Consider the following 23848-nt stretch of genomic DNA (forward strand, 5'->3'; position numbering starts at 1 on the left):
ACGTTGGATTACTGAGTTTTGTACTTACTGTGTTTTTATCCATCTGTGTTTTCTTCCCTAAAATGAGAAAAAAGTCAATTTAATATTAAAGTGAAAATTCAAAATCATTCAAACTTCTCATGATTAAATTTACCTTTAGTTTTTGTCCACATGTTGACTGTCACAGCTGTTATTGAAAGTGCTGCCAATCCCACAGAGACAATTATGAACCTCAAAGATACAAAATCTGAAAAAAGTGAATCAAAACTTCTAATTATTCACATGACTTCTTTGCAGTTTTCTGTTTAAATTATTTTACTTATTTATTATGTAATATTTTAAATGTAAAGTACACAATAAAGTTAAAATTTGATGCACTCAAATTCAAAAGCATTTTCTAGTTTAAAATATGGAAAATGACTAAAGATGGCTGCCATGTTTAAAAAGTCAGCTGGTATAATGTCAGAGACATTCACTTTCATTCACATTATGTGAACCAAAATCAGTTTATTTCTATTCACAAAGAAAAGAAAATCCCAGGAACAGAAAAGTTTGAGTTCAGACGCGTGATTTTACTGACAGAACACGATTAAATGAATAAATATATCTCCACCCACAGCCATGATATTCAGAGACAGATTATTATGTTTAATACAAAAATGAAAACATCTTCAGACCAAAAGTTTCCATCTTATGTTTCCTGTAGGATACATGTCTGACTGTCACTCAGCTAAATGTACATAAATGTAATGAAACGACTGGAATAAAAATATAAAAACCAAAATAGAAACATAATAAGTCAAATATACATTAAAGTATATTTTTAACTTTTCATTTGCAGACACATGGTTGAGTTACCATGTTGTGAATCTCCTGACGGTTTGTTGTTTGCTGTCGTGCTTTCACTTTCCACAGTTTTTGCTGTTGTATCATCTGAAATTAGAAGTTAAAAAAAGAGAGAATGTATTTTTCATGTGCTGTAAATCATATTAAAGGCCACTTTGAACTGAAAAATAAATAAATATTTTTGGTCAACTTAGTTTTAGTAACATCACCTGATTTTAGAAGTGTCTTAACTGTTGGGGTTGTTTCAGTTTTTCTGGCTGGTTTCTTTGTTGTTTTTGTGTCACCTGAATAAATGAAATAAAACAACATAAAACTTTTCCATGTTTTTCATCTGTTGTAAATTCAAGCTTTAGCTGATTTTAGTCGTATTAAATAGTTGATCATGATCTCACCTGTTTCCTCACCTGAGGTCTGATGGCTGAAGGTAAACAGCTGCACTTTTCCTGTTTTAGTATCAGTCACTTCACACTTCAGTATTTTATGACGTGATGAGTATAAATACTCATACTTCAGAACAGGCAGAGTGGTGGAGCAGTCAGTCTGTGAGGTCACGGTTTCTTTGTTCTCTTTGTCCTCAGCTTGACCTTTAAGCAGCCACTTCACTGTGTGATGGCACTCTGCATGTGTCACCACAGAGCAGCTTAACTTCACCTTATCAGTGTCCTTATGTTCAGTCACTGGTGAACATAATGTAATAATGTGAAACACAAAAAGTGCATTAGGACAGATATACTAATCACTTTAAGTTATTATTATTTAATTATTATAAATATAATTATTGTTTTTGTGTTTTTGTTCCAAGAAGAGTTTGAGTTAAAACTATTTTGATGTAAATACTCACAGGTAATAACAGAGAGATCAACCAAAGACTGATGAACCAGAGTGTATTTAGATGGTGTTTCCTCGACTTTGTATTGTTGACAGAAATAAAGACCAACATCCTCAACTGTGAGCTTCTTTATAAGCAGAGAACAGTTCGCTGTAACACTCAGTCTGTCTGATTTAGTTTTGGCTTCTTTACCAATCTGTCCAAGTGTGATCAGCTCTACTGTTGCTGGTTTGTTTCTTGAAGCAAACGTCCACGTAGTACCGTCACAGTTATTCTGCTCATCTATCACATTTAGACAAAGCAGAGTGACGTCATCTCCAACTTTCATAAACATGGATGTTTCATTTACAGATACTGTTGAGAAGATTGAAGAGAAATATGAAAAATACATTAGAATACAGCAGTTTTTACAAAGTGAAGATCATTTTAGACACAAGTTCATAAACAGAGCATGCTCAGCTGTCTTATTTACTGTAAAGGTTATTGACTGTATTTAGTTTTGTTGGTTTTAAAATGTTTCCTGTATTCTTACCTGCAATCTGAATCATCAGCATCAGACATAAAAACATTTGAATCCATCTGAATTCATCCATCGTGCTTCTCTGTCTCACTTCTTTCTTGTTCTCGATCTCGACTGTCACAGTCTCTGAACTGATGACTCTTTAAGACTGTTTGTACTTCCTGTTATTTGTCAGACGTCACATCCTCACCACAACTTTAGTAATTATCTGTTCTTTCCCTGTTTTGTTGATGTTTATGTTTCATAGAGGGGTTCATCAGCTATTTAAATCTCTGAAATTCATGAATGCATTTTTTATAAAGAAAAACTATTGTAAAGAGAAATGATAAGAAGACTCAGCAGGTGCACATTGTGTCCATTTGTGACAATGACGTGTTTGACACCATGAAAATAAAAAGATGACTGAGGACGATGAATGTGTGAAGATTGTTAGTAAAGATAAATGTTTCCATCCTCTTTCTTTTAACAGAGCTTGTTAGAAAACAGACAGCACATAAGAACAAACAGTCGAAGCGTCAAACTCCTACATGCAGGCTGATGTCTAAGAGATGAAGATATCCAACTGCAGCTATAGAAAATACAGCGGATAAGATATTTTAGTGGACTGAGACCCTCCTCTTCCTCATTGTTAACATGAAGTCATTTCTTTCTGAGAGCTGAAGAGGAAGTGTTTTGGTGAGAATGTGGGAGCTGCAGCAGCAGCAGAGCTCCGGACGTTTGACTCTGTAATAATGACCAGATAAACATCAGAAACACAAATGATTAAAACACTGATGAAGCCTCTGAGCCTCTCTCTCCACCCAACTACCTCGTCTCTCACCTCGAGCATTTATTTATTTTATTTCTTAAGTTTAATGTTTAAAAATCACTTATTTTTACATGTATGTTAGAGATCAGAATAGATGGCCTGAATGAACAGAAACAGTCTGTATGTGGTTTCTTGGTGGAGAAACTGTTCAAGCAGGAAGAAAAAGCTCAAACACGTTGTGAAGAAATGTGAAACAAAAAAACAGCTTGAAAAGTTCAGAGAAAAGAGAGATCAGAGAGATTGAGGAGAGCTGACTGAAAAACTGCCCAATTTTTATTTTCTATATCTTTGACTCGTCTCCTTCCATCTAAATTCCTCCAACTAAGGATGGAAATGTAAGTTGGGGGGGGGGGGGGGGGGGGGGGGGGGACACGAGTAGAGAGAAGTTGAGGCAACAAGTGTTTAATGAAATCAAACATCCTTTGCTTTGGAGCCTCAGTTTGAAGTGATGTCAATTAAATATGAAGTTTGATTGACAAGAAATGAATTTTTACCCTGAAAGTAAAAACTGAGTCACAGGAGGAACAAAACGAGAAGGAACAAATTATGGAAATGAGAAAAGTCTTGGAAGAAGCTGATGTAGGTGTGATTAACAGAACTGAACTGTGACAGTTATTAATTTGTTCTGCAGTACAATTTCACCTGCAACAAAGAATAAAAATGAATAAAAAAAATGTTTTTTAGTCAGATGAATTAAATACAATAAGACATTAAACATGATCTCACCTGTTTCCATACCTGAGGGCTGAATGTGTCAGTTTCAGTCACTATGGTGACATTTTGGAAAAGACACAGTGGTGGAAGCTAATCTGTGAAGTCACAATTTGATTGTTATTTTTAATCACATCATCACCCTTTATCAGCCACTTCACTGTGTGATCACACTCTTCACATGTCAACACGGAGCAGTTTACAGTCAGCTTGTATGGTCAGTCACTGGTGAACATAATGATATATTGTGAGATAACCACAGACAAATTAGTCATGTTATCTTAATCAGTTTCATTGTGATTACTGTTTTTGTTCCAAGAAGAGTTTGAGCTAAAAAAAAATCCTGTTTTAAATGCTCACAGGTAATAACAGAGTTAAACCAGAGTGTGAGTTCAGGTTTCTCTTTGACTTTGCATTGTTGACAGTAATAAAGACCAACATCCTCAACCGTGAGCTTCTTTATAAGCAGAGAACAGTTCGCTGTAACACTCAGTCTGTCTGATTTAATTTTGGCTTCTTCACCAATCTGTCCAAGTGTGATCAGCTCTACTGTTTCTCTGTTGGAGTAAAGGTCCACTAAGTACCATCACAGTAATTCTGCTCATCTGTCACATTTACATAAAGCAGAGTGACGTCATCTCCAACTTTCATAAAAATTGATTTTTCATTTTCAGATATTGTTGAGAAGATTGAAGAAACTTTTCGAAACAACCTTATAAACATGTCCAATGCTCCTCTAAAACATGCATGATCAGCTTTTTCATTAATTTGCAGTTAAGTGATTGTAATATTGATAACATTTAGTTTTCCTGTCATTAAAATGTTTCCTGTAGCCTGAGCACTAGTTTAGCTCACAAGCTAAGCAGGTGACATTATGCCACAAAGTCAAATGCAGCAGCCTGACAGTTAGCTGCGTGTCCTCCCCCACTTTTTCTCTCTCTCCCTGCTTTCCTATCCTCTCTTCACCACACTAAATAATAAAGACATCTATAAAGATGCTACTTAAATCAGACATAAAAACATTTGAATCCATCTGAATTCATCCATTGTGCTTCTCTGTCTCACGTCTTTCTTCTTCTTGACTGTCAGTCTCTGAAATAATGACTATTTAAGACTATTTGTACTTCCTGTGATTAGTGAAATGTCACTTCCTAATTACAACTTCAGCAAACTTTAGTAAGTTGTATCCTTTGCTCATATACATCATTTTTCACATTTTTGATATTCAGCAAAAATGCAGCACACTTTTCTTTACATATCACAAAACAGACAGCAAATAACAACATGTACTTGCAAGGTCAAACTCCTCAACCACCACAACATGTCCTCTTTATGTCTGAGAGATTGCCTAATTATAGAGTTGCAGCTATAGGAAAATACAGCATACAAGTCTGAAACCACATGGTCATCACTGTTCATCTAATAATGGCATTTTAGGAGGGTTTTATTTTTAGTAAGAATGTGGCCACAGCAGCAGAGCTCTGGAGGTGTTAGTCTAATAACCACAACCAGATAAAATCAGAAACACAAATGGTCAACACCCTGAGACGACTGAATTAAAGTGAGTGTCATGTGAAGGTATTTTACTGTTGTAAATGAAAACACTGCAAACAGTGACGCATGCAGGAAGAAACATGAAAAGAGACGTTTGTTCCCCGAGAATGACCAGCAAAAGAAATGAACTCAGGAGGCGGGAAATTCCTCAGAAAAACACAGAGCTGTGGGACAGACAGAGGTCATTGATAGAGAGTGTGCAGGGGTGTGGTCTCTGGCTCCGCTGCAGTGGAGGGGTGGTGCCAGGGAGACAGAGGGCCAGGTGGAGTTGATTCCACTAATGAATGCTCCTGTTTTTACAGTGACGCTGAGGACCAGCGAGGAGGTGTGTGTGCATGCAGAGACAGAGCAGTTAAGATGCCGATAAGGAAGCTCTGGGGCTGAGCTGCTGCAAAGAAAGCACTGAGTTTGCTAACAAGCTGTAAAATAAACAGTTGAACTGGAATTGAACGCGGTGTTCAGAGTGGTTCCGAAACCCAGCCGCCATGTCTGACCCCCAGTCTGCACCACCAGCACAGCCGCTCCAGCTGCTGGCAGAGATGGCAGCCATTCACCAGGAGCAGGCGGCGGTTTATCATGAGCAGCTGGACAGACTGCAGGACCAAGCCGAGCAGTAGATGTGCGTGTTAGAGAGGCTGGTCGAGACTGCCACGTCTCACCACTAGACTTGTAGTCGAGACCGCCTAAACCAAGACCAAGACCAAGACAGACCGAGTCAAGACCAAGACAAAGTTGAGGTGAGACTGAGACCGAGACAAAAAAGTCTTTAAACTGCAGCCAGATGCTTCTTCGTTTACGGCTGTCAGGCATATTTATGCATTTTTGCGATGCACTCGCACAGCCCTCCTCACCGCTGTCTACTGTCTCACTCACAGTAGAGAGGACAGACGCACGCTCTACTTGACCGTCTCACCCTCTCTATTTTTCACATAATGATATTATCCTATATCTTCGCATGTGATTGGCCGCAATATGGAGGGATTGGAGCATAGCTGAGCCACTGTGTGAGAGCTGAGCAGTAAAAGGAAATTAAGTGAGGAGCCTGCTCTCGCTCAATCTCAATCTCGGCTCTGTGGGCTTCATCAGTAAACTGAACTCAGCTTTACTCAAAATGTATTCAATCTTTTTATAAGCCAATTGGTGCTACCCTCCAAAATAGTTTATCATGTGGCCCCTTGTGAAAATGAATACTGTAAAGCTGTAGTGTTTTGCCTTTTACAGTCATGTGAGCAAAGCAGCATAAAGGGTCCAGAAATCCTCAAAATATATGTAGGTACTTTATAGATAAATGTAAAAACAGAAATATTGTAAATAAGCTGTGAGTTATACATTAAAATATGGATTGCTGTGAGACTACAGTAAACAACCTGGCAAGTAGTAGAACTAGAGCACAGGTGCAAGGGCGTAGATTTGGCATGGACGGATGGGACATGTCCCCACCAATATCCAGCGATTATTGAATTGTCCCCACCAATAATTTGATCTCTTCGAGTAAAGAAAAACAAACCCGATAGAAAGAAAAAAAACGATCTGTCGACGTCTCATTCAGCGGTGCAGAAAGAGTTAAATTATGTTCTCTACTGGAGTCCTACCTCATGTGACAAATATGGCCAATGTGATTGGCTGTGCCTTTCAGGGAGCTGTGTTTAGTTTTAGCAGCAGCAAGCCTGCGCTGCGAGGACCTGCAAGGAGGAGAGGAGGATGGCAGCAAAAAGGAAGAACCTGGATATAAGAAAGTATTTTTCAAAGAAACCTGTAAGTCACTTAAAGCAAAGTTAACTCATAAAATGTGTCCGTCATAATAACATTACAGGCTATGCTAGGCTTTGGCCCAGAACAGTCTAAAACTGTATGTAACCATGAATAACGTGTTTTGGAAACTAACTGCACAACAGGCAGCACTATTAGTTCTCTCAGTCTCCCAGAGTAGCATTTCTAATTTTGATTGAAACTGTCAGAGAAAACAGCAGCCTCGAGCAAGCCAGGATATTAGTTTACAGAGGAAGTTAAAATTATATGTCTAACGTTAAAATGTTGGTGACACATAGGGTTAATTTTTGAGACAATATATCATGAGGTAGTCATGATTTTGCAAATGTTCCACCTTGTAGTGCAGTTTGCACAAATTGTTTTAAAAATGCACTCACCCTACAAACATTACTGGTGAGTCAAGATCTGCACAAATTGACAGAAGCACTGAAGCAGCTACACATTTTATTCTTATTGTCATGTATGTGCTATTTGTCAGGTGACAGAAGAACCAATGGATGATGACTTGTTGGTTCATGACTGTATTTGAAGCACATGTGTGACTGCATGTATTTGGAATGTCTCACTGTTATTTATCAGGTGACAGAGGCAGCTCTGCCATGTTGTAGCTCGGACAGAGGTGAAGAGGCGAGGTCAGAGGTGACTGACTGATGATTTGGTGCTACAGATTAACTAGTATTTATTATCATGACAATTGTTAGGCTGCTGATGTAAATTGATTCATTAGTGTATATTTGACAAAGAATTTGAATTGACATGTCTCACTTTTTATATGGCACGAATCAATGTGTTATTTTATCAGGTGGCAATATGTCCTAGTGCAGTCAGAGGGGAAGAGCCAGGGCCAAAGGTGAGGCACATCAAGCACATAGTAATAATTTTAATCTGAGGATAAAACTCATGTACTGAGGCTGAAAGAAGCTTCAGTGCTCCCAGAAGACTAAAAACATGGCTAAGGTCAACAGGGACTCCAATGAGATTAAACAATGCTGCTGTATGTCCACCAGGAGAGACTGGACAGTATAGATGTAAAACCAATATGCCAGCAGTTTATCTCCCTTAACGAGAGGAGCAGGCATGTGTTTGGCTCCTTCACATAGTGGACATTGAGTAGTTGTGTGGGGCACCAGTAGTCCATGTCTGTTGCTGTAACAGTAGTTTATGTTTAGAATAAAAAATCCCAGCTCACTGACTAGATCGGGGGAATAGTGTGCCTAAAATGTTGCAGAATTTTGCAGAGAGATCTTTTACTTAACTGAAGTAATGTTGTTAAGTCCTTAAAGTCATATTCTTTTATTGTAGTGACTCTATTTTTATTTTTGTACGATACCTGATTTATATGGAATATGGCTGAAGTAAACTAAAGCCTAAAATACTTAGTCAGTCATTTGTTTAATAGTAATTTAACATTATATAATTCACATATAAAACTATGAATTGTAATTTTAAATGGTTTAAAAGCATGTAGAATAGCATATGTAGGCAAGTATATTTCTCCTTTTTTATCAAGAAGCAAAGACAAAAAGGGAAAAAAAGAAACGGGGCAGGGTTCGGTGGTTGAATCATCCGTCCCCACCAATGCCAAAACCAAATCTACGCCCTTGCACAGGTGTATATATACACACATGAGAACAGCTGAGAGTAATGGGAGGAAGTGACGTTGGTGTGATGCAAAATAAAAGACTGGTGACCTCTAGTGGAATGAAGGGGAGCTACAGGGAAACAATCTGTAAACTAAAGCTCATTCCACGGGCGCTATACGACATTGTTCACAGCTTAAAAGATCAACCTGGTTCCATAAACACCAGAAAGCTAATCATAGCTATTGTGGTGACAGTAAGTAGAACTACACAATAAAAGACACATGGTTTTATTGTTTTGGCTGGTTTGAAATGAATTCATATATTGGCAGCACAGATTATTATACAAATTGATTTTTTATTGTTATTTAGTCATTAATATTAAATGCAGAGACAAGAAGATAACTATATGCCATGGATTAGTTGGTTTTAGGACCCAAATACAGAAGTAAACCAAAGTGAGCTTTTGTGTTTGGCTGAATATGTTTCATAAGTCCAAAAAAGACGAATAGTCACAAACCAACATCCAAACTACAGGGAAACCAATAAAGCATAGATATAAAAAGTGAGAGACAGCTGGTCAGAGACAAAGAGAAAAAGAAGACAGGACTATAACTGATGAATGATGATGATTCGGAGGGGATGAATGTAATTACACACAGGTGAAAACAATCAGGGCAGAGCAGAAGATCCCAGCAGAAAGAAGCAATTAACACAGAGAATTAAAGTCACCTTCAAATGAAAACAGGAAAGACAACTAAAACTAGAAATCCCACAAAACATGATAAGAGAAAGGGTACAAGTACGTAAATGAGACATGAAGTAAAAACACACAAAAAATACTCCAAATAGGCACCAAAACTCAATAAAAACTAAACACCAACCAGAACTCAAATAATACAACAAAACTAAAGCTCAGCATCACCAGAATGCTAAAGACATCAAAACAGGAATCCAAACCTCAAATACAACATAAACCCAGAGGATGATGACGCTCAACGCTGCAGGCCAGCTGCCATCTTTTCTCAGTTTATTTTACTGGCTTAAACTGAAACAACAAACAGATTTTTAATGAAAATGTAACCCCCATATGTTTCTGATTACTAACAACATTAATGTCTATATAAAGTTTTTGTGGTTAGATAGAAAGACACTGGTCTGGTTTCATACAGCAAAAGTTTACCATGTACTGAGAGACAAAGTTTATATTGAGAAACTATCTTGTATCTGGTGCAATAGCTGTATGTTTTCCATCCACCCAGTCTTGTCTTCACTTCATAACCTTGTCAAAATAAACCAGGCATCTTCTATAAGACAATAATACAGCCGGCACGCTCACAGTAACAGGTGTTTCATTTTTAGACATATTAAGTTAAACAGTCTGTTGCACATCTCTGTGTCACATTTAGGCAATCTAACAGGAATATTTTAAACCATTTAGCATATTGCTAACAAATTTCTCCATGAGAAATCAAAACAAAAATAGTCTTTGAAGTCCTTTTTGTATAATATTTGAACTATATGGCTGGAAAACTGACAGTAGAGTAGATGTTGCTGGGATGAGCAGTGGCTGCAGCAGAAGAGGAAGGAGCCTTCACAGTGCTGTATGCATCATCTTTGTTAACATCCTGAACCTGAGAAACAAAAGTGAAGCTGTCTGACACGTGACTTAACATAAAAAAAATACATACAAACTTGTCAAACAACATGTGCCCAAGATGCTGACTTTGATTAATTTAAATATATGTGTTTCATGATTTTGAGGGTTAGTAATTTTTTTGAGTGTAAGGTAATGCTAGAAGAGGACTTGCAATTTTAAAGTAAACAATCTGGATCAGCTGCCACACACATTGTTTTTTTGTTTTGTGTTTTTTTTTTTTGTGCATTTTTCAGTTAAAAGGAGGCCAAGGAGATTGGCCCTGTAATTGTCAGTGGAACTGGTGTCTGGTATGGTTGGTACTAGAACATTTGTTTCAAGACTGTTGGACCAGTACATATAATGTATAGGTTGGACTTCTAGGTTGGTTTGACTTTAGTTTAATTCCATAAGTTTGTTTTATTACAAATAAATCATTATTTGCTAGTCTTGTGTTTTCTACTCCTTTGGAATAAATTGGTTGTTGTATAGTGCTTTTCTACTTGAGCACTTAAAGTGCTTTATACAACATGCCTCATTCACCCGTTCGTACAAACACTTTTTCAACATATAAGTGCTTTTTATCTAACATTCAGTATCTTGCCCACAGATACTTTGCCTACAGCAGCCAGGGCTCGAACCACCAACCTTCCAATCAGTGGATGATTTGTATGAAATGTATGAATTACTTGGGGGTGGGTGTGGCCTAGGAGGTGAGCCACAACCACTTAAGAAACAAAACACAAATAACTGTGTCTGTGCTCATGCACGGGTTATAAGTGATACCATGCATGATGCATGGCTCTGTATGTACGATTGCATGTGTTTGTGTGTCTGAATATATCTAACTGCTCTGTGTGAAACTTTATGAATCAGAGGTGGATATTACATTTCTGTCAATTGGCTTTTGGACTACCATTACCTCCTGGCACTTTACATCTCCCCTCATAAAGTCCTCTCTAAGCTACCAACAACCATCCATCCTCCCATATCTGTCTGTTCCTCAGACCTCAGAATCGAATTCACAGAGAGCTTAAAAGACAAACAAACACATCCAAACTTTGAATAAACAGCCTCACATATGTTCACAGAGGGAGACAGTCACAGTTTGCTGTCTTTAACAATCTCAAAGGTTACATGTCCTTGTTTGTACGGAAGTCTGGTGCAATATGTAGCTTCATTCACAATTGTGCAATGCTTGTTTGCATCCTTGTTTCTCTAATAGCATTTTCATGTTTCATGTCAGACGTGTTGTTGCGCTGCACAATTACTTTTATAATGCAGCAATACTGCACTGCATGCAAAACAAAGAAGGGGGAACAGAAAGGGATCTCAAAGCTGTAAAGTTCGTTGCTATGAGTTTTATTCACATCGATCAAGCATCCTTCAAAGAAACATCTGGCTTTAAAGATTAATTTGTTGGAATGCAGCAAGATAACATTAAAAATTAAATACACACCTTCAAAATAGAAGGAAAATGGAAACACAAAAACAACCATTTATATTTAAATGCCCTTATAATCTTTTTTATATAATAACAGCCATTTTCTCTTCTTGGTTGCTGTTGTTGATCAGTGGGGTTTGACAGAAACAACGAGTCATAGCTGTTTCTGTCACAGTTTATTACAACATGCTCTTTATCATAATCTATCTGTGGCAAACAAACAGCAACAGCAACAAATATATCTGATTGTGAGTTCAGACAAATAAATTGTCTTTTTTGTAATTACCTCTGGTTTCTTTTGTGTTTTTGAGTGTTTGTTTCTCTTCTCAGTGTCAGTCGCCTCATCTTACTGACTTTTTTGCATTTATTATTTTCATGTTTTTAAAATTCAGCTATTTCCCTTTTTGCACGTAGCTCGTTGACTCAAACAAAAAACATTCCTATTAGAAACTTCTGGCTCTCAGTCCTCTGCTGAACCACATTTACCTCAAGAAATCCAAAACAATCTCATGAACTTCATCTACAGTTATTACTAAATAACAAATATCAGAAACGCAAATATATATATATTGTACTTACTGTGTTTTTGTCCGTCTGTGCTTTATTAACTGAAATTAAAAAAAGAGAAAGTTGATTTCAGTTTAAAATGAAAATTCAAAATCATTCAAATTTCTCATTGTTAAATTTACCTTTAGTTCTTGTCCAGATGTTAACTGTGACAACAGTTATTGTAAGCACGGCTAAACCCACAGAGATAATAACGATTTTCAACAATAGAAAAAAATCTGTAAAAAGAATAGAAGCATATAATTACTAAACTTCATTACAGTTTTCTGGGGGTTTTTTTTGTGAAGATTAAGACTTTTGCACAGCTTGTAAGTTTATTGAAGGAAATATTTTAGGCGTTTCCTCACCTGAGGGCTGCTGACTGAAGGTAAACTGCTGCACTCTCTTTGTCTTAGTATCAGTCACTTCACACTTCAGTAACTGATATTTTGGTGAATGAATAAAATGAGACTTTGGAAATGAAACGGTGGTGGAGCAGTCAGTGTGTGAGGTCACTACTTGGTTGTTCTCTTTGTCCACATCGTGACCTTTAATCAGCCACTTCACTGTGTGACGACACCTTCCATACGTCAACACAGAGCAGTTTAATGTCATCCTATCATTGTCCTCGTATTCATTCACTGTAAAACAAAATGAAATAACTTGAGATGAACACAGCACAAAGCAGACAAATGATCTGAATTACTGTAATTACAATTATCATATTTATTGTTGTAAAAAAAGAGTTTGAGATGAAAATATTTTGATGTAAATACTCACAGGTAATAACAGAGAGATCAAATAAAGAATGATGAACCAGAATTTTGTGACCCTCTGTTTCTCCTAATTGGTATTGTTTAAATAAAGACCAACATCCTCAATCGTGAGCTTCTTTATATGCAGAGAACAGTTCGCTGTAACATTCAGTCTGTCTGATTTAGTTTGGACTTTTTCACTAATCTGTCCAAGTGTGATCAGCTCTACTGCTGTTTTATTTCTTGAAATAAAGGTCCACGTAGTACCGTCACAGTTATTCTGCTCATCTATCACATTTAGACAAGGCAGAGTGACGTCATCTCCAACTTTTGTAAAAAAGGATTTTTCATTTGCAAAAACTGTTGAGAAGATTCAAGAAAAATGTGGAAATAAATTAGAATACAGCAGTTTTTACAGTCAAAGTGACGATCATTTTAGACACAAGTTTATAAACACAGGATCCTCAGCTGTCTTTTTTACTGTAAAGGTTTGTGATTCTAATAATATTGATTAAAATTTTGTTTTACAGCTATTAAAATGTTTCCTGTATTCTTACCTGCAATCTGAATCATCAGCATCAGACATGAAAACATTTGAATCCATCTGAATTCATCCATCGTGCTTCTGTCTCACTTCTTTCTTGTTCTCGATCTCGACTGTCACAGTCTCTGAACTGTTGACTCTTTAAGACTGTTTGTACTTCCTGTCACACACACTGACCACAAGTTTAGCAATTTTCAGTTATTCCTCTTTTTTCCTTTTCTTGTCAATGTTTCATGGGTGGAGTGTATCAGCTTTTCAAAAATCTGAAATTCATGACGGCATTTAGAATAAAAAGAAATTACTGTAATTTGGTGCACTTATTGCTGGTGCTTGAACACCTTTAAGCTAAAAAGATTACTGTGGAAATTGATTGTGTGAAGATTTTTAATAAAGCTGAATGTAGCTTTAGCATAATTAAAACCATTCCTAGATCAGTAAATCACCCTGCAACCGCACTCACTAAATCTACCCTATAACTTCTAAAATGTAATAAATCAGAAAGTTGCTTTCTGGTGTTTCTGCTAGTGATGGCCAAATGAAACTTTCTGAAGCACTGAAGCTTGTACCGAAAAAAGGTTCATTATTCGAAGCTTTTCAACAAAGTGCTCTTTGGTGTCATCTAGTGGCTAAAAATATGAAGAGCAGCTTGAAAGTAAAATGAACTGCTTCATTGGAGCTGTAGAGCAAGCGGAGCCGACAGCTGCTGTTTGCTGTTTGATATTATGTGATAGTTCTGTCTATTTTATTAATTAATAATTCTGATTAATAAACTTTCCTTGTTTAAACATGTGCTATAGTGTCTTCTCCCTTTGCTTGTGACTTCTTGACATTTGTAAACATAATAGATAAAAATACATTGTGTATAATGATGTACAACACACTCTTCTAGTAGGTTGAGAGTAATGCTTGTGCTGTGAGGTCCCTGCATCGACATAGTTATGTAACTGGCCAGTGAATGGGTACATTTATATGCTATAACTTATATGTATACTGTATTTCTTTTGTATGTTTGTATCACCTGGGGGTAGAATTGCTTATGGGTAAAATAACACATAAGGTTGTTCTGCTTGGTTGTTATTTAGGAATAGGCAGAACTTCCTCTCTTCTTGCTGACTCGATATCTCTCATTGTCACTCACTGGTTTGCTATTTCTCACACCAAAACACAGCACAAATCCAGACAGTGATTCTCTTCATTATAAACCACTGAATCAGGTACCGAAGCAGTGACGTAGAGGATGAACCTTCAGACATCACCGATCACGTGATTCTGGCCAGTCGAACCAAGTCTCGACACAGTAATCCACATCCTGGGCTCATTATTAGCAACTCTGCTTCATGGTTCACATCAGACACTCACCGGCCTGATCTCCTGCTGTTATGAACACTCTGGACTCTGGAAAGGACAAAATCGGACATCTTGGCTTCTCACTCCTCCACTCCATCAGAAACTCACCTGTTAGCCAAGTCTTTCATGTTAAATAAAGTCGTTAATTATTTATTTAAGAGCAATGACTTGTCTATTGTGTCTGTATTTGAATCCAAAATTTCTATTGGCAGTCACAGCCCTTGACATCTATAGGGGATTGAAACTCTTTCCTAATTCCTTGTTGAGGATTTCTGTGACCTTTTGTTCAAAATTTCCCCATCCATCTCATATCCTGACCTAAGGTCAAAATTGATTTTTAACTATTCTAAAAGCTGGCAATGAAACAGTGGAGATTACTAATGCAAAGGGAGCTTATATAGTCTGTCCTTTGTGCTACTTTGTTCTCTAATATGTGCCTTTTCTCTTGTTTTGTATATATTGCTCTAGTTTGTATAAATTTCTCCTGTTTGTTTGGACTTTTATAAAATGTCATCCCCAGATCCCAGTCTGACCAACAATCTGCACAATGCACTACAAAAGTTGAGTCCACAGGCACCATCACATGGCCTACAGTCGACACAGTTCAAGTGGTCATTCTGGACCCATAAGACACTCAGGCACAGAGGAGACCTAAATGAAATAATAAAATAATAATAATATTATCAGGTGCTTTTATTGTTTTGGTTGATCAGTTTAGTGATTTCATACAATATAAAATATCTCTCTTCAATAAAGAAAGATGTTAAACAAATGGGTTAAAAGACATATACACTTAAATTAAATGAAATTTAATGAAAAGAAGACTGACAAGTGAATATCATAGAGTCGATGTGAACAGGACACAAATGCAGGAAGAACAGAGCAAAGAGAGTTATTTTATTTGGCTAAACAGGAGGACCATTGAAAAACTAACTAACTAACCATCAAAATAAAACAGGAAATAAAGAAAAGACAGGACTCACCCTAAACATGATTACAGTGGATATAAGCACATAGATGAAACAGAGGGAACACGAGGGAACTAGAAACACAAGAAGAAATTCTCAAAATAGGCACCAACACTAAATAAAAGCCAAGAATTCAAGAAAATTAAATGCAGGAACGGGGAAGTAAAGCACTCAAATAATACAACAAAAAACTAAGATTCAAAACTCAAATGCAACACAAAGCCCTTGGACCGTGACTTCGAACACTGTGGGTCATGTAGCAGTCCAGCTGCCAGGAAATGCCAGTGTTTGATGTAATCGCCGGAGTACCCGGGGAGAACCCACGCAAACACGGGGAGAACATGCAGACTCCACACAGAAAGACCCCGGCCTGATAGTGGAATTCTTGCTGTGTGGCAACGGTGCTAACCACCGTGCCACCGTGCTGCCCCACGGCGGTGGCACAATATATATTTCAATACTATCGATATATATATATTTTTTTTATATATATTTTTGGTATCCGAGTAAAATTTGCAGCTGCTGCATCTGATTAATGATGTTTAAAGGGACCAATGAGGATGTCAAAGGGGATAAATCCTGAATGTGCACATTTTTATGTTTAGACCAATTTACTGGACCAGCTTCATCAGATGTTTGTTTGGGTTGGCACAGTGCTCTGAAAACCAGCGATGGTGGTTCACAGCTCGAGCTTTTTATAAAGAAAATTTCAAAATACAGAGAAAAAAATATTTTTACCACATCTAACAATCCGATTGTTGGTTTGTTTTTCTTGAACAAAAGCCAAATTTTGTGTTTCTAATATATTTCTAGTTTATCTGAAAACTTTCATCATTCCAGCTCTACATGGGTATAACGGTACGATACGACTTACTGCACGTTTGTATCATGATTTCAGTCTGTTTCAGAGTTGTGACACCTTTGTTGTATGAAATGTTTGTTTCCTGTTCCCCTTTTTTGTTTTCAAATGTGTTGCATTAGCTGAAAGTGGAAACGCACAAACATCCTCAGAGCACAGTCTTTGATGATTTTGGGGTAATCTCCGTAACTGTCAGTAATTTCTTACACTGCTAGTGTTGAACTTTTTTTTTTTGTTAAATCAAAATCCAAACGGATGTTTGTAAAGTGTTGAACAACTTCTGTGTCATGTGGAGAAATAAATAATAAAAAAAGATGTTTTTCTTTGTGGTTGATTTCATTTAATACCCACAATAAATTATTTCAGAATTTTTAGTTACATAAGTAATTTAATGGCTTGTTTGAATCTTGTCGTTGATTGGTGGTTAGCTCTATCATCCTGACTCAGTACTGGCAAAGGTCATGTCTAAATTGGCCACTTAATTAAGAACAAGTTTCTCACTATATAAATTATTTTAATACTACAAAGCTCATTTAACAGCTCAAGGATCCACAAAGGTTTACAGCTTCAGTATTTTATAGTTACAGTAATGGAAATTGAAAAAAAAATGACCATTGGTTTTATCAATGAGTTTTGCAACTAAACTGATCTAGCTTCAGGATGCATCTAAAATGCATTCAGGCTGGCTGTGTGGTGTCGTGGAAATTGTGAATAAACTACAAACACCTGGTGAGTGTCTTTTTGAGGTGGGTTTAATTACATGTTGCAATATGGAGAGAAACGCTCCGGTCAAACGCCAAACAGGTCTCTAATGATGGCCGCCGCCCTGATCTCTTATATACACACACAGATAAAAACGTTACACAACACTTCACATGAGTCTATACCTTCAGTTCAGCTTGTTGTGGAAAACTTCCCCTTCAAAGAATTACAACCCTGCCGTCACCTCCCTGCCTCCCACAGACAAACCCCAGGCCCCCACTACCTCTCTGTCCAACACTCCCACACACGGCGCCTCGATCTCTCTGACCTCCTCACAATGACCTCACTGTGTGTGTGGAAACATAAGACACAGATGTAAAGCTATCCTAAGTGACAAAGTGATATTGTTATAATATGTTATCAATACACAGAATAAAGAAATTTGCCCTTACAGTGGTAAATCCCAGTGTTATTGCTCATCAAGTCAAGCTTTAAAATCAAGAGGCTATATAGAAATCCTTTGAGAAAATCCTTATACGTATCAGAGCTATTGGGACAACACAGACTTACACAATGTCAGGTGGTTTTCATGCTAGTTATAATAGTGACACGAGATTAGTAGCATAAATTTGTATTAATAATAATAACCAAAAAAATGGGTTACAAGATATAAATGTTTATTTATGTGCAGAAATAAAATAGAAAACAGTAGACTTAAAAATTGCTCATATTAAAATGTAACAAAAACAAAATTGGATGAATGTGGAAGGAACTGAACAAAACTTAAAGAAGAAACCTGAATCACAAGATCCAACAAATGATGAGGGAAAGATAAAGGGGGAGGACAGGACTTTATATACATTGAGGACTAGTTGAGGTTGAGGATAAACACAGATGAAGACAATCAGGGCAGAGTGAGAAATAACAAAAATAAAAAGTAGGACTAATGCGATACATGAAAGAAAAGTAAACTTCAAAGTAAAACAGGAAATAAAAAATTAAAGCTACAGCCAGTACTCGCACTAAACATGATAACAAAGAGGTTAAAGGATGTAGATGAGACAGGGGAAACCTCAAGGGACCTAAAACACAGAAAGAAATAGACACCAACTCTTAATTAAAAAACATAATAAGAAGACTTCAAAAACTGAAACACTGGAACAGTGAAGTCATTAAAATGGACACCAAAAGTCCGTAACTGAAATAATCTGTATGAAATGAGGCTCAGTATTACTCCAGAACTCAGATACAAACACTTGGTGACACTGGATGCTGGGAATCATTCAGTAGGTCAGCTGCCATCATTACTTGGTAAATTTAATGCTTTTAATTAACCTGAACTGCAAGTGAAAGCAGGGTTTAAATGAAATTTCAACCTCCACATGTCTTCTGCTGAATTAACCAGGAACAACTTTTAGTTTTTTGTTAAGCTGCAAATATGTTAATAATATACAAATGTTTGCAGAAATGTTTTTTCCTGTAAAATATCGTAAAATATAAATTTATAACTATATCATTAATATCTATACAAGGCTTATGTGGATACATTTAGATATTCACACTTGGATCACATTATGGAAACACACTGGTCTGATTTCATACAGAAAAGAAAGTTTCTATTTACATTTATTTACATAGTTTTAATGGAGGATATAAAGACGTGATTCTGGATTTGAAACCAAATGTTTGTTATAATAATGGTATCTATCTAATAGTTTATGTTAATTAGCATGTTGCTATCAATCTGTTGTATGCAAACACAAAATTAGTCTTTAACTTAAATGCGAGTCCTTTTTGTCAACTTGAACTATGTGACTGGGAAACTAACAGTAGAGTAGAGGCTGCTGGGATCAGCAGTGGCTGCAGCAGAAGAGGAATGAGCCTTCACGGTGCTGTAAGTCACTGCATCACCTTCATCATCACCCCGAACCTGGAAAACAAGAGTGACATAACACTGTGACCCTGAAGTGGATAAGCACTTTGATGGAAGTACTGGAAGAGCACTTAGAGATCACATGCTTCTGTGTTCAATACATTATTTTTAGTTTCAAAGAAATTGTTGAAAAAACGTATTCTTTGTTTGCCCATGCTCAGCCTCTCCACCAAGTTCTATGAAGTTCTGTTTTGCAGTTAACAAGTCGCCCATCAAATTTTTTGTACTTACTCACATGATTGCTGCAGGAGGACTCAGTTAACTATGCTCACATCAGCATAAACAATCCATAAAAGGTCTGCATGCTGTAATAGCTGATGTATAGCCCTTGCCCTTCAGGGGGGGTTGTGCTCTCTGTGAGCTCTTGTTACTGATGTTACCAAATAAATAAAAAATATATATACTGTATATAAATGTAGTAAATAAATAAATAATACATAAAGACAAAATCTTACCTGAACTTTATTCGTGGTCTTGTTGTAGCTGATGGTAGCGTAGGAAACTTCAGGATCCACCTGCACAGTGAAGACAAGAAGATACAGACACATGACCAATGATGATGAGATGATGATTATTATGCTATCTAACATTAATCTATCTGTTATCTGTTATTATTATTGTTGTTGTTGTTGCTTATAATAGAAGGTGATCACATGCGCTATGAAATGTTTTTTGTTTCAGTCTTTGTGGCAGTGGAGCTGAATCAGTCTGTTAGAGAAGATGGCCAGATGTGGATGCCCAGATGCTTGTACCTCCTCCACCACATCAACATATTCCATATATCTATTCCCTTCCGCTTATCTTTATCAAGGTCACAGAGGGGCTGGAGCCTATCCCAGCTATCATAGGGCGAGAGGCGGGGTACAACCCGGAGACGTCGCCAGTCTTTCGCAGGGGAAACAGAGAGAGACAGACAATAATACCCTCCCAGGATAAACACTGGTTATGTAGCCATCATCTTCCTTCTGAAGTTTTCACCATCTGTCTGGTCTTGTTCACATCCAGAAGCAGATCATTCCTCCCAGACCACTCCTCAAAATCATCCACTAGTGCTCTGTGCTGTTACAATTAATAATACTTCAAATACTTCGAACCACTGTAGAATTGTCAGAGTGTAGGTGGCATATAATCCAGATCCTGAGGTGAACAAAGTGAGCGAGGAAACTCGATAGTTGTTAAGCTCTGATGGTGTTAAATAGGAACTGGACAGGATGATTTCCATAACATTGGAATCTTGTCCTGCTTCAGATTCATGTTGTAAATGTGACTCAGGATGACAGACAGCTGGATAGCACAGGTCCTCAGCGGAATTGCTTTTATGTAGTTTCTCCAGTTGTTTCCTAATCTGTTCATAAGTCAGAGTCAAGCAGTGGGTGTTTCCAACTACACCCGTAGGTCCTCAGTTCCTCCATTTCTGCAAATCTGAAGGCTTACGTCTTTGTATTAAGCAGTTTTTTCAGGTCACACTGATCCAGAGCCTTTTGTTCTGAATGCAGTTTACAGTCCTGGCTAGTAAGATTGATCTATTCTGTGATGCTGCCAGTCAAACTGTTAAAGTCCTCTCAATGTTCACTAAATACACAGCAGTCTGTGAGGCCATGCTGTGGGCCAGCATACTACACAGCACAGCGCCATGGTAACAGATATCATCTACTATGTGTCTCACAGAATAACAACTAGTATAGTAATACTAGCATCAGAGTCTCAGTGTGTCATGCATTTACATTTAGAGAACACATTAAAGAAGAAGTGGTTGTAACTCTGCTCTGGGTGTAGTGTGTGATCTCACCGAGTCCTGACTGGTTTGAGGAGCAGACCGAGTCTCTGCAGGGTTTAAACTCAGTCCCTGAAAAACAGACATAATCTGGTTACATCAGGTGGTAAACTGTGTCTGTGAAGGCAGTTTAGTTCTTGTTAACACCGCTCAGAGATGATCGGATTTGTTGTTTATTTAATGTCAGTTGAAGAAACATTTAATTATTTATAGTAAAACTCACAGCATCTTCATCCATCTGTGTTTTGTTTCCTGTAAAGACACAAAAAGTCAACTTTAACATTCACTTCAAAACTTATAGAAGTTTTATTTGTAAATGTTCTCACCTCTAGTTCTCTTCCATCTGATGAAAAACACAACAACTATCAAGAGTGAGACCAAACCCACAGCTGGAATGATGAACCACAGGACACCTGGCAAAAGGAGAAAAACAAAAAACCTCTAAAGCATTTTCTAGTTTAAAATATGGAAAATAGGACTAAAGTGGGCTGCTGTGTTTAAAAAGTCAGCTGGTATAATGTCAGAGACATTCAACTTCATTCACATTATGTGAACCAAAGTCAGTTTATTTCTATCCACAAAAAAAGAAAATCCCAGGAACAGAAAAGTTTGAGTTCAGATGTGTGATTTTACTCACAATGATTAAATGAATAAATATATCTCCACCCACAGCCATGATATTCAGAGACAGATATTTATGTTTAATATTTATGTTTAATACAAAAATGAAAACATCTTCAGACCAAAAGTTTCCATCTTATGTTTCCTGTAGGATACATGTCTGACTGTCACTCAGCTAAATGTACATAAATGTAATGAAACGACTGGAATAAAAATATAAAAACCAAAATAGGAACATAAAAAGTCAAATATATGTTACAGTATATTTTTAACTTTTCATTTGCAGACACATGGTTGAGTTACCATGTTGTGAATCTCCTGACGGTTTGTTGTTTGCTGTCGTGCTTTCACTTTCCACAGTTTTTGTTGTTGTATCATCTGAAATTACAAGTTGAAAAAAAAAAGAGAGAGAGAATGTATTTTTTCATGTGCTGTAAATCATATTAAAGGCTACTTTGAACTGAAAAATAAATAAATAATTTCGGTCAATTTAATTTTATTAACATCACCTGATTTTAGAAGCGTCTTAATTGTTGTGGTTGTTTCTGATTTTCTGTCTGGTTTCTTTGTTGTTTTTGTGTCACCTGAATAAATGAAACAACACAACATAAAACTTTTCCATGTTTTTCATCTGTTATAAATTCAAGCTTTAGCTGATTTTAGTCGTATTAAATAGTTGATCATGATCTCACCTGTTTCCTCACCTGAGGTCTGACGGCTGAAGGTAAACAGCTGCACTTTTCCTGTTTTAGTATCAGTCACTTCACACTTCAGTATTTTATGACGTGATGATTTAAAGTAATGATGCTCCAGAAAAGACGCAGTGGTGGAGCAGTCAGTCTGTGAAGTCACTGTTTCTTTGTTCTCTTTGTCCACAGCTTGACCTTTAAGCAGCCACTTCATTGTGTGATGACACTGTCCATATGTCACCACAGAGCAGCTTAACTTCACCATATCAGTGTCCTTATGTTCAGTCACTGGTGAACATAATGTCACATAGTGAGACATAAAAACGTGCATTAGGACACTTTAACTGATTATTGTTTAATTATTATAAATATGATTAATGTTTATTTGTTCCAGGAAGAGTTTGAGCTAAAACTATTTTGATGTAAATACTCACAGGTAATAACAGAGAGATCAACCAAAGACTGATGAACCAGAGTGTGTTTAGATGGTGTTTCCTCGACTTTGTATTGTTGACAGTAATAAAAACCAACATCCTCAACTGTGAGCTTCTTTATAAGCAGAGAACAGTTCGCTGTAACACTCAGTCTGTCTGATTTAGTTTTGGCTTCTGTACTAATCTGTCCAAGTGTGATCAGCTCTGCTGTTTCTCTGTTCCTTGGAGTAAAGGTCCACGTAGTACCATCACAGTTATTCTGCTCATCTATCACATTTAGACAAAGCAGAGTGACGTCACCTCCAACTTTCATAAACATGGATGTTTCATTTACAGATACTGTTGAGAAGATTGAAGAGAAATATGAAAAATAAATTAGAATACAGCAGTTTTTACAAAGTGAAGATCATTTCAGACACAAGTTTATAAACAGAGCATGCTCAGCTGTCCTATTTACTGTAAAGGTTTGTGATTCTAATAATACTGATATAATCTAGTTTGACTGCTATTAAAATGTTTCCTGTATTCTTACCTGCAATCTGAATCATCAGACATAAAAACATTTGAATCCATCTGAATTCATCCATCGTGCTTCTCTGTCTCACTTCTTTCTTGTTCTCGATCTCGACTGTCACAGTCTCTGAGCTGATGACACTTTAAGACTGTTTGTACTTCCTGTTATTTGTCAGTCGTCACATCCTCAGCACAACTTTAGTAATTATCAGATCTTTCCCTTTTTTGTTGATGTTCATGTTTCATAGAGGGTTCATCAGCTATTTACATCTCTGAAATTCACTAAGACATTTTTTATAAAGAAAAACTATTGTAAAGAGAAATGATAAGAAGACTCATCAGATGCACATTGTGTTCATTTGTGACAATGACGTGTTTGACACCATGAAAATAAAAAGATGACTGAGGACGATGAATGTGTGAAGATTGTTAGTAAAGATAAATGTTTCCATCCTCTTTGTTTTAACAGAGCTTGTTAGAAAACAG

The 23848-nt window shown here is 36.9% G+C and overlaps 3 protein-coding genes across 3 annotated transcripts in view; all 3 read right to left on the bottom strand.

Annotated features, from left to right (window-relative positions):
- LOC109194820 (uncharacterized) overlaps positions 1-23848 on the bottom strand; it is a 183095-nt gene that overhangs the window by 77786 nt on the left and 81461 nt on the right. The gene's annotated exons all lie outside the window — the stretch shown is intronic.
- The window catches only part of LOC109194817 (uncharacterized), a 71463-nt gene that overhangs the window by 3651 nt on the left and 43964 nt on the right, over positions 1-23848 (bottom strand). The window contains exons 5-7 of the mRNA XM_025898681.1: positions 838-912; positions 134-226; positions 29-57 (exon numbers count right to left, since the gene is read on the bottom strand). Coding sequence (XP_025754466.1) covers positions 29-57; positions 134-226; positions 838-912 — 197 coding nt within the window. The remainder of the gene's footprint in view (positions 1-28; positions 58-133; positions 227-837; positions 913-23848) is intronic.
- LOC109194813 (uncharacterized) overlaps positions 18797-23848 on the bottom strand; it is a 40439-nt gene continuing 35387 nt past the window's right edge. Inside the window, exons 2-10 of the mRNA XM_025898679.1 lie at positions 22850-23188; positions 22419-22703; positions 22236-22310; positions 22030-22104; positions 21432-21518; positions 21329-21357; positions 21121-21177; positions 19787-19846; positions 18797-19328 (exon numbers count right to left, since the gene is read on the bottom strand). Of these exons, the coding sequence (XP_025754464.1) occupies positions 19206-19328; positions 19787-19846; positions 21121-21177; positions 21329-21357; positions 21432-21518; positions 22030-22104; positions 22236-22310; positions 22419-22703; positions 22850-23188 (1130 nt within the window). The 3' untranslated portion in view covers positions 18797-19205. The remainder of the gene's footprint in view (positions 19329-19786; positions 19847-21120; positions 21178-21328; positions 21358-21431; positions 21519-22029; positions 22105-22235; positions 22311-22418; positions 22704-22849; positions 23189-23848) is intronic.

This window comes from Oreochromis niloticus, linkage group LG15 (genome assembly GCF_001858045.2).
Source record: "Oreochromis niloticus isolate F11D_XX linkage group LG15, O_niloticus_UMD_NMBU, whole genome shotgun sequence".
Classification (NCBI taxonomy): domain Eukaryota; kingdom Metazoa; phylum Chordata; class Actinopteri; order Cichliformes; family Cichlidae; genus Oreochromis; species Oreochromis niloticus.